This window comes from Lutjanus erythropterus, chromosome 4, assembly GCF_056507025.1.
Source record: "Lutjanus erythropterus isolate fLutEry1 chromosome 4, fLutEry1.hap2, whole genome shotgun sequence".
Taxonomy (NCBI): Eukaryota; Metazoa; Chordata; class Actinopteri; order Lutjaniformes; family Lutjanidae; genus Lutjanus; species Lutjanus erythropterus.
The window spans coordinates 41,989,937-42,004,303 of record NC_139320.1 but is presented as its reverse complement, the minus strand read 5'-3'; the positions used below and the strand labels follow the sequence as shown (position 1 = coordinate 42,004,303).

Sequence of the window (14,367 nt, the reverse complement as noted above, 5' to 3'; positions counted from 1 at the left end):
GTCTTAAAGGTTTAAGAAAACTTCAGTGCCGCACATTTCCTCAGTCTAACCTCTGAACAGGTGTTAGTCAGACAGATCTCACATTAGTCCACCTGACACTCACTCTAACATTACACCTGAGCAGAGCAGAGCGGAGCAGGTGGCCCCATGGTAACTAAGAAACCAAGAGTGACAACTGAGACTACAACACTGAAGACAAGGCTTACACAGAGACAAACAGAACTGTCGCCATGTTCAAAATAACACTGTTTACAACTTTAACTACTGTAGCAATTTACAGGCAATCATAGTTTAATTTCTCATTAATATTAAATCATTTTTAAATTTCATTGCAACTACCAAGGGGAGGAATAGATTAAACAAAAAGATAATTAATATTCCTGTTGGAGAGACTTTCAAAACAGTTTTTTTTTTTTTTCACGAAGCAAAAGAGAAGAATGGTTAATCAAAGAGTGACATTCTGCACAGATAGATCCCAGTAAATCAATGCAACAAGGTTTATTCTGTCTTGTTATCAAGCTCCAGACAAACTGCACAGCGTCAGATAGCAGAATGTGGGCGAGATGAGACATTAAAGCAGACAAATATCTTTTCATCGGGCAGAGAAGTTCAATTATCACAACACACAAGCTCCACAAAAAAAATTATGTAGCAAATTAATTCTGTGAGACACTTTTAAGTTACAATTTGTCATGTTAATTATTGGACTTTTTTACTCCTACCATGAAAAAATACATGAAAACACAAATTACAAACGGCGATAATGGAACTACTGACAGGGACAATAAGGCTGCGGTTCAGAGAGGTCCTGGCCAGCTTGATATCCAATCTGGAGAGCAGGAATTAAGCACAACTGCTGGAAGTTCACTCACTTTTGCCTTGTTGTTTGGATAAGTACCTTCATTCAAAACTCTTTTTACAGCTTCCTTTTCTGCAAAGCAAAAAAGACCCAACAAACAAATTATCTGTCAGTATCAACCTGTTAAAATGCTCAAACTTTAAAAAGCAGAAGTTGATGCTCACCCTCCTCAGGTAAAATTCTGTGTAACTGCTCCAGCTCCTCGGGCAACAGAGACTTTATCACACTTCTGACATTATTGACTCTCTTTCCACAAAACCTGTCGTAGTTTGTCAAGTCTGATCTTTTCTGGTGAGTGTGGACGTGCCTTTGCACAACAGTTGGAACTGCAACACACAGAGGAAACGAATACATGATTAGAATAGAAGAAATAATCTGGTTTGGTGATTTGCAAGCACACTTTTCTGGGTTTATATTAGGTTTCTGTCATCATACAGTACCTATACCATGACAGGTCACATTACGATCTGCTCTGTTGTGCAGCAATTCAAGTTTTTGCTTCGGCCTGCGGTAATTGTCCCTCATCTCTGTCTCAGTTGAGGCCGGCAGTTCACACCTGCTTTGCTTAGGTGCAAGTCTTCTTTCTGTATTACTAATGCGATCACATCCTGTCAAACACAACAGGACAATAAGATAAAGGCTTGGTTGCAGCAGCAAAAACTGATTTTTAAACCCAGTTAAATCAATTTTATATAGCTACAAACTTTAAACTATCTCAACATTAAGACAGATTAAATTTAACCTCTATTTTTTACTTACTACTTAAATCTTTAATTATTCGGCCATGTTGCTCCATTAATTCTGCAACATTGTAATGTTTTGTTAACTTTTTAGGTAGCTAGCAAACAATGTAATTTTTTATACAGAGCAATCTTATTAGGTCCAGACAGCTATTTATTTGTTTATCTATTTATTTATTCACTCATTTCTTTCTTTATTTATTTTAAGTTGGGTAAGCAAGGATCTCCATTCTGATAAATTCTATTTCATTTTGGTTTATATCTATAAAGTTGGATTTACTAAACTGAGATGAGTTTTCAATTGTGCAACAGACCTCTGCTTAATTTGCAATTTTTAAAAGTAGTTTTGCTAAACTGATTAGAATTAATCTTGGATTAAACTCGTCCTTGTTGTTGCAAATCAGTTGTGGAGAGAAATATGATTACAAGGACTGAACAATATATCAAAATTATATTAATATCAGGATATGAGACTAAATTTGTCCTTTTTTTGGGGGGGGGGGGGCTATCATTTCATATATAACGTAAGTGTTGTCTTTTCCTGGTTTTAAAGGCTGCATTACAGCACAGTGATGTAATTTTCTGATTAATCAGACTGGCTGTTGCCTTTACCCACTTAGTCATTAAAGCCACATTATGATGATTATTTAACAAAAATCTCATTGTTTTAATATTTTGGTGAAGCATTCCTACAAGATTGTTGCAATATTGATATTTAGGTATTTAGTCAAAATTTTCATGATACTTGATTTTATCAGATTGCCTGATGCCTAAACTATAGCAATGATCATATTCTATAAGATCACCCGCACTAAAGACAAATGTCTGGCATGTTACTTTTGAGAAAATGTGTATGTTGAAATATACAGTATATTATATATCACAGCACAGCCTAAAAATAACAGTCTATCACCCAGCCCTAATTATTTCAGAGATGGTTTGATTTGGACATGCTGATGTACATGAAAGTCATGAGTTGATTTATCTTGACATTCTTTGAAAAACACTAGACTGGACCAAAAGACTTGTCCTACCTTGAGGCATACCCATGAAGTCACACCTATAGGTGGAGTGGTACTGTGCTGTCAAGGCCTTATGGATGTCCCCCTCAGATGGGGGACATTTTGAAGGGAAGACGGCATACTCGAAACTTTGTGTGGAGTCCCTGGGCAGCCTCCACATCATGAAGGACTTGGGAATAAATGGCTTGACTTAGAGGTTATGATACACTGTGAGAGGTCAAGCATGATATTCATTTATAAATGTAAAATTGAGGCTAAAACAGCCTAAATACCAACCTGACTGGGATGCGGGTTGTTTCTCCTCTGCCCTGAGGCTGTTCCTGTGCGGATGCATTCAGGTTTACAGGCTGGCCTCCAGCTAAAATCCTTCTTGTACACAGTTGGGCCAAAAGGTTCAGACTTTGAGTAGGAGTCTACATATGAAGTCGACATTGGGCGCCTACATATGCATCAATAAAAACATACAATCACACATCAACACACACAACTTTTGTCAGTCAGAACTTTACCAGAAGCCCACAGATAGAACTTACAGCAGAATCTCTGCAGCTGAGTTTGGCCGGTAGACAAATTGTCTTCTATTAGATGTTTCATATGGATCCCACCACTGTTTGCCGTCTACAAAAAATGTGCAATTAGATCATAACCTTGAATGCTTGAAATGTTGTGTACATCAGTCTCCACAGACTTCAGGTAAGAAGAAGGATGCACTCTCTCATTGGACAATGTTTTTGAATGTATTTGTATTTTTAAATCAACCCCAACATAGAAAACAGTAATTCAAGACTCACATCAGATTCTCTCTAAATCAAGCATTTAGGTTTCAGAAATGGGAGGGAAAAAAATTGTAAACAAAAACAACATTAAAATCAATGACACAAATGATCAAATTATACTAAAATTAGTTATTGTGTTTTCATACATTTTTTGTAATCTAATTTAAGATTATCTACTTTCCCTAATAGGTACCTGATACTTTCTGATGGATAACTTTTATTTGCTTCAAAGAAAATCACCCTGAAACTACAAAAGTGAGGAGGAATTTCAAAAATAAGGGGACACATTATCACATCCCCCGTGGATCTTACATCTTTGCCTACACTCACATTCATACTAGCAAGCAGGAACCAAGAGGAAGCTAGAAAGCATAAATATGGAAACAGAATGTGAAAAAAAGTATAAAGTATAACTACATAAATCTGCAACAACTCTGCAAAGTAATACTGTGGAATTATTTAAACTAAAATATACAATATAAAAAAACACAGTAAATCATAATTATAGTCTAATTACATAACATAAGATAAACATTGCATTAAATAAAATATTTCTGCAGTTCAAAATTTAAATTAAGTTACTTTTAAGTTAGTATAAGTTAGTATAAGAAGTATCTTTCAATCTCTACATATCCTTGGTTTAACATTACCTCTGGTTGCCATTGGTGACCACTGTTTTGGAACCTTGTGTGATAGCTATTTTCGGTGTAATGAAAGCCTTCCCATTTCCACTCCCAGAAGAAAGTTCACTTCATGGATGGCTTGCTGAAAAGCATAACTGACACCTGGATCCTAAGTCTGAGCCCTTGTGAATAACAGTATGAAGTTTGGCTCTGCGAGTCTGCACAGAGGCCGAGGTGATCTCTGCAGGACGTCTCTAGGTGCTGTGGTTATGGAGACCTACAACATTTGAATGGCCACTGTGAGCTGCTCAGCAGGGGGGATGTTGCATTAAAAATTCAACAGAGCCAGAGGTGCTTTATATATGTCTGTTACTGACAGTGTACTAACAAAATACATTTACTATTTTTTCTAAGCAATAATCTTCAGCTTATATCTCTACAATGGAGTAGTAGGGCCACATTAAGGAAAAAAGAGAGGAAGATTTAGTTTTATTTTGCATTTTGAGGATGAAGTCAAAGCATTGGGCATAAAGTCAAACTTTTAGTACTAGTGCCAGGAATACAAAAAATAAATCGGAGTTGTTTTTATTTTGCATAAAGCTGAATTATTGAAAATAAAACACAATGCTGTAAAAAGAAGTTGAAATGGTACTTCAGCTTTCTTCTCAACATTTCGACTTTATTAAAAAAATAATCTTTGCCCTTATTTTTTCTTATGCCTGGCACTAGTACTGAAAGTTCATCTTTATTCTTGATATCATGACTTTATCAAAATGCAAAACTAAAAAAGATTCTTCCTCCTCTCATTTTCTCTCCTATGCCTGGTGCTAATACTCTGCCATACACTTAAAAAAGAAATACTGTACTTAATTAACATTTCATATACAAATTCATAGGAATTGATTGTATACAATTTATGATATTAATAGCTCCAATGTGTGTAAGTTTATATAAATAGACTACAGGTTTGAGAACTAAATCCTCCAGATCATTCTACTCACTACTCAACCAGTCATCTAATAATTGTAATGTTTATATCTAATTTTAACCTGTGAAAACAAATAAAAGTGCAATATTGAAACAATATGCAAGGTTCAAGACAAACACAAACATCCCAATCACACATAAATGCAATCCAACCTTTGTGCAATATTCCACAAAAAACTGAATGTAACCTTTTATGGCCTTTTTTTTTTTTTTTTTTTTAAATATTTTTGTCTTCTTCACAATATTCTATTTTTTGCATTAATTGATATGTTATTATAAAAGTGCACATTTTATTCTACTATTGTATATTGTTATGTCATGATTATTATTTTCTGTCTTTTATTAATTTCTCACTGTTGTTTCGTAATAGGGCCTAATTTTACAACCCCAACTCCAAACACAGTTGGGATGCTGCAGTAAAGAGTAAATTAAAATAGAATTCAGTGATTTGCAAATCCTTTTTAACCTATACAATCCAAATCAATATTTTTATTGTCAAACTGATAATCCTCAGTGTTTTTCGTATACACTCATTCTAAATTTCACTGTATCCTGTTTTATTTACATTTTACACAGCGTTCCAACTTTCTTGGAATCAGAATTGCATAACTGACAACATATATCTTGAAATCTTGAAAAAATAAAATTACTCATTTTTGACCAGATAATATATAGTTTGTTGATTATCCATTTTTAATTAAGTGCACTTTATTAATATTCAAATATTTTCGTTGTTTTCCCACAAATATTGTACAAATAATATTCATTACTGCAAAATGAGATAATCATAAAGACATAAAAAACTACGTATTGCTCGGCATTATAAACTGCAAGTAAAACACCACTTCAATACAGTAAATAGACAATGGTGGAGTGTAATTTCACACTGCAGTATTACTGTAAAGGATATATGTACAGTACATCCTGTTTGTTATTCAAGTTTAGCGCCATCGCCCCTTTGTGTTTTGGACAGCCAACTACACAACAAGCACAGCGAGTGTCCAATAAGATGCTCCAAGGAGTTGACGGCAGCCAATGTCCGCCAGCCGGAGCGCAGCAGACAGGATAAACACAGAGGGATCCTCACTCAGCCAAAAGAGCGCGCACCAACGGTGCTTCTTGTCCCATTGTTTGAGACGTAGCTACCGACGTACCGCTGGCCTCTTGTAGCGTTGTAGGGGTAAGCATCTTAAATGTTCACTTACCAAACAAAGCGAGTCGTGTGCATGTGTTATGAATGAAACGGCGGGCTGCGATAGGGTTTGCACAGTATACATCGGGGTTGAACGTGATTAGTTGTATGACTGAGCTGGATAGGATGCAAACACAGCGCCAAGCTCCTGCTAATGTTTAACACTGCCTTGCTAACTTTGCTACGTAGGTTAGCCAGTTACCTAACACAGCGGCCTTGAATAATAACCAAAACAATGGATAACTCCCCCTTTGACCAAGCTAGGTTAATCATTACGCATAGGTTAGCGTAGCGTGCACTAATGTGATGCCAGCTAACAGGGACGAGCTAACTTATAACAGCTACTGTTAGCTTCCTGTGAACCTGACAATGGTGGCTGCTGGTCTGGCCGCGCTGCTAGCATACAAGCTAATGGTAGATAGAAGGTGAACGTAGGTTAATACTACTGGCTGGTGCTGATGCAGCCCGACGGAAGGAGATGCAGGCGGAGCATCTTTCCTCGGGATAATCGACACTTTCACTTAAACTTAAAATCCGAGAGTCTGAATTATCCACACAAGCCAGCGAGGTTATAAAACGGGGCCTAGAAGAACGGGTGGAGTGTGAAAGCACACAGCGTTAGCCATTGTTAGCAATTTAATCAGCCATTTTAATAATCGTCATCATGAAAATTGGTCGTGTCGAGAAGGGAACCCAAGATTTGCAAAAATCTCGCGGGATTTGTACTTCGCAGTTTATTGACTGTACGCAATGTACAAACTAATTCCGTTCAATAATATGATTTAACGCTGTGGGTAGCACATGTACGGGTTGACGGACAAACGGATGGCTAGTTAGCTTTAGGGAAAGATCATATTGTTTTGTTTAAATTACCAGTCTCGCGAGATCTTTCGCGATTCTGGGGTTTCCTTCTACACACGACATATGAAATGAACCGTGGTATGCCAGCTTGCTACAACTAGCCTAGCCTAGCTAAAAAGCTAACGGTAAAAGCAAGAGGACACAAAGCGAGAGCGGAGCCACAACGGTAATGGCTAACGGTTAACGTTGGCGAACAATCAAAGGCGGTGGAAGCTAATGCTAATGTCTTCATCTACATATTGCAATCCCAAGCCGGCTAGCTAACGTTACATGTTATATCAACTGGAGGTTAGCGTTACATTGTGCTGTTTCTCACTAGCTTTGTACTATATATTACTGTGAACAGAAGCTGGAAGTACAGTGCCAGTTGGGTAATGTGCAAGATTAAAAGAAGCATTATGTTGGCCTCTACATACAATGGCTTATCAGTCATCCCAGACACCCTCCTCCCACCACCCAATTTAAACAATAGATGGAACTGACAAAGCAAGCGGGGGATATTTAGATCAGATTTTCTGTTCTTTCTTTTCTTAGCCAAGGACCCCTTATACGATAGAAAATAATACAGAAAACATACTGTATGTCCCGTGGAATAATTAATCATTTTGAGATTTCTGCTCTGTAACGTGAAAGGTAACACAAGAGAAATGTATTTAAAAAAGATATTAGACTTGTATTAAAGATATTTGCACTTTGTCAACACAGAATACTCATACAAAATATACACAAGTCAAGAAAATGCGTTTTATTCCTGGTGCATATTTAAAATAAACTGTGCGTTCTGATTATTTAAAATAAAAATGAGATATAGACATAAGCAATATAAAAGAAAGAAATACAAAAAGAACAATAAAAGTAGTTAATTAATCGTCTACCATTTTCTCGATTAATTAATACTTGTTTGTTTTTAAAATGTCAATTAGTGTTTCCCAAAATCTGAGATAGCGTCCTCAAATGTCTTGTTTTATGCACAACCTAAATATAGTCATTCATAGAGGAGTAAAGAAGCCAAAAATGTTTGCACTTAAGAAGCTGGAATCCAAGAGTTTTGACCTTTCTTCTTAAAAAAATACTCAAGCTGATTAATAGTTGGCAATTAACTTAATAATCGATTAATCATTGTAATTAAAATACCTAGCCAAGGACTTGAATATGATAGGTGTAGGTAAGGAAATAAAAAAAAAAAAAAATTATATCACAAACATTTAAATGAATTAATCTGAGAACTTTTCACCGACCCCATGGGAACATATCTCTCAAACCCTTTTTTATTTTCTTATTAGTAATCCAAGATGGGAAAAGACCCGAGGAAGCCGAGAGGCAAAATGTCCTCATATGCCTACTTTGTGCAAACATGCCGAGAGGAGCATAAGAAGAAACATCCCGATGCCTCTGTCAACTTTGCAGAGTTCTCCAAGAAGTGCTCTGAGCGTTGGAAGGTATAAGAAATGAATTGCTGTCAATATTTTTAATTTGAATTCTCTGCATCCAGTATTTTCTTTCAGGCAGTGTACATCTTCTTGATTGTTTGAAATTGCATGTGTTGTTTTCCCAAAGACAATGTCAGCTAAAGAGAAGGGCAAGTTTGAAGACATGGCCAAACAGGACAAGGTGCGTTATGAGAGGGAAATGAAGAACTACATTCCCCCCAAGGGCCAGAAAAAGAAGAGGTTCAAGGACCCCAATGCCCCCAAGAGACCACCGTATGTACCATAATCAACTTGCTCGTACACTTCTGAGGCTAAATGCAAAGTGGATTATGATATCTTAAACCATGACACATTTTTCTCCCTACAGGTCTGCATTCTTCCTCTTCTGTGCTGACTTCCGCCCCAAGGTAAAAGGTGAGAATCCTGGACTGACCATTGGGGACACAGCAAAGAAGTTGGGAGACATGTGGAACAGCTCACCTGCAGAGGAGAAACAGCCGTATGAGAAGAAAGCTGCCAAGCTGAAGGAGAAGTACGACAAGGTAAAAAAGGCTCGACTTGTTTTTGTTCATTTTAAAAAACACATTTTGATGTTTTTTGTAGCTTATTTCTTTCTTTGAAGCCTGTAAAATTAGCACTAAAAACATATTTGTTGTCCACAGGATATCGTCGCCTACCGCACAAAGGGCAAAGTGGATTCAGCACCGGCTGCTACAGCAGATGACAACGATGATGAGGAAGATGATGAAGAAGAGGGAGACGAGGAGGAGGAGGAGGAAGACGATGATGAGGATGATGAGTAGATTGCCTCGGGATGGGACCTGAAGTTTTGTTTATGCCATATAACCCTAATATACTCAATTCACCATCTTGAAACAAGTCAGACTGAACAAGAACATGTGTATATTTAATGTTTTTAAGATGTACAGTGTTATTCTCCTTTTTTTGTAAAGTTAACACTACATATCTTAAGTTTGAGATTTTCTAGTGGTAGTTCTTTATCCCTGCCATATTCTGTAACAATTTAGGAGGACTGCAAATCAGTATGAAGTAACTAGTCTTTAGGTGTTGCAACTCAAAAATGAGATTTCTGAGTTGGTAGTGTATTTTTCTTTATTTTGAAAAATATTTTTTTATGTGCTGTCCCAATGTCTTTTTATTCTTTGAATACCACTCTAATATCAAATGCAGCTGTCGACATTCAAGAATGTCTTCAATAAAGGTCGTTTCTCTTAAGAAGTTTGTGTTTTGTTCCTCTATTTTTAGTTATCACAACATCTCTAAGGCAACCAGTCGGTTATCAAAGGCCCAATAAGTGGAACATGCTTGTCAGGTGTACACATGAATAATTAAAAACACTTAATTTAAAAAAGTATAGCTGATGGCTGCATAAGTGAACAAGTGCAAGATAATACAACAGCTCTTCTTGTGTCTGCTGTCAAATTATATGTCGAACAGCATAGTTGAAACCTTTTCTTTCTTTTATAATAATGAAATGTTATTTTTCACAGTAATAACTATTTTGTTACAGTCCTGAGGATTATAAAATGATAAACAGGAATATTTAAAAATAAAAGAATTGAAAAAGAATATAAGAAAAATACATGTTATAGGATGTATTTTATGCGCATGTACACACTGTTCCTTTCACACTACTGTTTAAATAATTCATGGTTACATACAAATGATTCATAAAGTGAGTTGTAGAAGGGCCTCTGGAGCTTTCCAATACATCGTGCCACTTCCTCTTTGAATTAAGACAAAGATCACTGGGCAAGTGTGTTATCAAAGGCTGCCATGCACTTATGAAGCGCCTCTCATTTCCTTTTACTCTGGCACTTCTGTTTCCATTGAAAAGTGAACTTGAAATGAGGATTTAATGGTATCAGTAAGGTTATTACTCACAGTTGCTGATGTGTTGTTAACATCTGTAGTGAAACTCTGGATAAAACTGAAATAGCTGGATTCAGGGAGATTTTTGGTCAGCAGAACAGCAAACTGATTCAAGCAAATAATATGAACACAATCAAATATGTGTAAGCTTTATAAGAAACTAATTCATTCTAAAGGATTATTGCATTTACCTGGAAATAATTTATGTAATTACCATGCCATCTTGTGTTAAATTTCCAAAATTGTTTTTCCCCAAAATTTGTTTATTTTATTTTATTCAAGAAGTGGCGATGCACATTAACACAAGAATTTGAGTACAAGGAATAAAGGCGATTTATTATCATCATACAACACTGAGTTTCATAATGAAATGAAAGTTGTAATTCCTGCATGCTACACATACATGCAATAGAGATAATTCATTAAATTCAGAGTAGAATAGATACAAATACGTGACAAAATAAAATAAAAATAAAGCAATATACATAGATCTTTACATATATACAGCTAAGAAATAATTCTGTGGTGCATTTTTTAGTGCATTATGCTCACTTCATGTGGAATGGTACACAAGTTCATTATCACAGACAAAATACAGACAATTAGTAAAGCAATGACGTAACTACCCCAGACACCATGTTTAATTGCCCATTAACCACTGTTAGATTTGGATAAAGTTTTACAGTCCCTTCTGGTCGTAGCTCTGGTGGATGAGTTTTGATTTTGTTCAGTGAATGAAGTGGATGGGAGGCCAGACCGTGGAACAATGATTACACAAGTAGAATATTTGCAAATTTGATGTTTTCCCAGTTTAAGAAATCATATTTAGTTAGAATTTAACAATTCAATAGTTTATCCACTGTTTTCAAGGGGTGCTTGTAAAGTCTTTCTACTGACTTGAATGTGGTCCGACCTGTCTGTGTCCAGCTGGTAAAACAATGTTCATGTGTGTGTTTAGTTGAAAACTGAATGTAATCCCTGGTGGATTATTGTGGTGTAGTTTGAGCAGCCTTAATCCAGAGGGTGGCGCCACAATGAAGTAAATTGCGCAGAATGTGCAGTTACATGTTTAAAACTATAATTAAATTATTGTGCCATGCCAGTATCCAGCACACATGGACTTCTAAGACACAAGAAAACACAGCTGCAGTCAGACACGATCATAGCTTCAAATATAACCAAGTTTCTCATCATTTATCCAGGACTCATCATCAGGAATTAAGTACGTTTTACCAAGGAGAAAGGTCTTTATGATATAATGAGCAATAAAACATGAGACAGACTTTCTTCTCAGTCTCACCTAACTGACGAGGCAGACAGGGAGAGCAGTAACCCTGCCTTTTTCTATAACTGGAGTTAATGTACCTAAATCTAAATGGTCTGGTTCAGACCTGTTTAATTATCGTTTTAGAAAAGACAGATTTCAGAAAAGTAAAGATCCAAGCGGCCGGGCATTTACATTTCTTATGTCTGACCTGTAAATTTAGGAATTTAAATGTGTAAAACAATGCACCTTTTTTCATAATAGGAAAAGAAAAATTATGTACAAAAGCACAAGAAAAAACAACGCACCTTTGTAATTAAAGATTGGAAGTAGCTTGTTTCGATAAACATAATGTTGCATTTGACAGCTTTTTTCATTCTGTTTAAGTGTCTCTGTGCTTAACAACAGACATAACCAATAAATGGGTTAATTTGCCTGCTAATAAATGATGATCTTCTAATAAACAACGTAAACAACCATAAACTTAGAATGCAAGCTGGTAATTATAATAAAATCACAATCATATTTCATATCATATTCTTATTTATAAATGATCAAAGGGCTGGATTGATGCTGTTAAAGGTCTGGATTTGGTTGAGTAGGGCTGCTCTAGGTTTTTTTTTTTTTTTCCATCAGACAATATGTTGCTAATTTAGGTTTGTTTGTTCCTGAATATCAGCAAGTTATATTATTGAAAAGTTAAATCTAAACCACACACACTTTATGAACATGTGTAAGAATTAGTTGTGTTTTTCGTGACTAATAGAGGATGAAAACCAACTGTCAGCTGAGTTTAACTGACCACATCCAAAACATGAAATGAATTGTTGTGCATCTATTTCAGTCTCACCAAAGTGTCCAGAGAAAAGTAGTTTTTGTGTTTTGTGCTTTGTGTTTTGTGCGCTGCCCCAGTGGGTCCAGGCAGGGACCTTTTGTGATCCTTTGCTGGGACGGAGTTCCCCTGCGTGTAATTGAAGACAGTCTCACAGTCACGGTGGCCTCACAGTCACTTAAAAGGGGGCTCACATGTCCATTTATTAGACTTTTCTCAGCAGCGGTGCCCTTTGCTACACAAAGAACTGTCCTCCTCTCAAAAGTGTTTGCAAATATGAATGGAGCCCCAGTGGTCTGCTTTCAGTGGGCGTAGCACACAAACAGGCTTTCATCCTCAGTGTTCCTGCATGTAGTTGACATTTGGATTACAACAGTAGTTTTTATTGGGTGAAAAGTTGTAATAATGGTGGCCAAGAAAAAAAAAAAAAAGAGGTTCATATGTGTAACTGTTAGAATATGTCCTATAGTAACAATAATCCAGTAAATCATATGTATCATTTGAGAAAATCAATTAATTTTGAATATTAACAAGAAGTTTATTAGAATATTTTGCAAATGGTAGTCACTAATGATACTAATATACTAATTATATGCAACTGCTACAAAATTGGTTTAATTTATGTTGGTATACTAAGACCAGATTGCACCAGCAAAGATCAATTCAATCAAAGTTAAGCTATAATCAGAGTTTAGTAAAACTAGTTTTAAAATGAGTAAATCTGGATTTAAAATGAATTAGAGCTCTGTTGCATAATTATAAACTAATGTCTGACAAGTAAATCCAAGTTTAGTGATATAAACTGAGATTAAATGCAGTTTAATAAATATGGAGTTGCTTGCTTATCCAACTTAAAAAAAATAAATAAGTAAAGAAATACATTTGAGCTCTGCAGGGGGAGAGTAAGAGTTAAATGTTTGGCAGCAAGCAAAAAGGTTAAAAATTGAGCAAAAACAGTTGTATTGTGTCTTAGCTTGTTTGCTGTTTGTTAACAAGTAAAGAAAAAAAAAAAGAAAAAATATCGCATTGTTTCCTAGCTAGCTAAAAAGTTTTTATAAAGTGTTACATTGTTTGGTAGCTAACTCATTTGCCAGTTTGCTAAAAGTAAAAACAATGTTATATTGTTTGCTAGCTAGCTAATAAGTTTACAAATAAACAAACATATTGTTTGTTACCTAGCTAAAACATTAGTTAGCCTAGTTAGCCAGGAGAGAAGCTCTAATTTCTCCTCCTTTGTGAAAAATGATCAACTGTAATGACAGAAAGAAGAGGACAAATCATAAAGCTCAGCTCAGGGCCGTGCAGAGACCTTTGCAGGGGCAGGTGCTCAAAGTTAAAAGGCGGCCACGAATTTGCTCCATGGTGCTGATTCATAATCTGCCCTTTATTATTCGTAGTGCTAATGATAAAGTAAAAAAATAATTAAATGATATAGAAATCATGTATTTAAATGTATTTGTGCTTTTATTCAGTTTGACTATCCACTTTGCGCAAGACAGCAAGGTTATAAAAGTTATATATTTTATTTTTATGCATATTATATTGAATTTGTGTGTATATATACAAATGTTATAAACAAGTACTGATATGTTTAAATGAGAGGTTGAGAAAATCACAATTCAAATTCTTGTAATTATTACTGTTATTGTTGTTGTATTTATACTGTAATAGTCCAAAATTATGTGAATATGCATGTACATTGCATAGTTTTAATGAAATAACGTAGCCAAAGTCTCATTGCCTCTAGAAACAAAGGAAAAACACTGCAACTCACTTGACAGTAAAATGATACATCTCTCTAATGCACTTTGCCCATGACAAAAGAAACATACAGAAACAAAAAGAAGCCTGACATACTTTTTCCCCTCAGCACGCTGTGTGTGGTTAA

General features: G+C 35.7%; 2 protein-coding genes across 3 annotated transcripts; one reads left to right on the top strand and one right to left on the bottom strand.

The window, feature by feature from the left end:
• Positions 1–283: 283 nt before the first annotated feature.
• Positions 284–8,230, bottom strand: tex26 (testis expressed 26). Of its 2 annotated transcripts, none has more exons than XM_084718023.1 (7): positions 6,213–8,230; positions 3,155–3,239; positions 2,898–3,060; positions 2,634–2,790; positions 1,300–1,467; positions 1,024–1,185; positions 284–931 (listed from the first exon to the last, which is right to left on the bottom strand). In XM_084718023.1, the coding sequence occupies exons 3-7, from the start codon at positions 3,051–3,053 to the stop codon at positions 798–800; spliced, it is 777 nt and encodes a 258-aa protein (XP_084574149.1). In that variant the 5' UTR covers positions 3,054–3,060; positions 3,155–3,239; positions 6,213–8,230; the 3' UTR covers positions 284–797. The 2 variants fall into 2 exon arrangements, with proteins under 2 accessions (XP_084574149.1, XP_084574148.1); XM_084718022.1 differs by lacking the exon at positions 6,213–8,230 and adding an exon at positions 4,048–4,593.
• hmgb1b (high mobility group box 1b) lies at positions 6,029–9,729 on the top strand. Its single transcript, XM_084718024.1, has 5 exons — positions 6,029–6,187; positions 8,344–8,499; positions 8,618–8,763; positions 8,858–9,032; positions 9,153–9,729. Exons 2-5 carry the CDS (start codon positions 8,353–8,355, stop codon positions 9,291–9,293), a joined length of 609 nt encoding a protein of 202 aa, XP_084574150.1. The 5' UTR covers positions 6,029–6,187; positions 8,344–8,352; the 3' UTR covers positions 9,294–9,729.
• Positions 9,730–14,367: the final 4,638 nt, after the last annotated feature.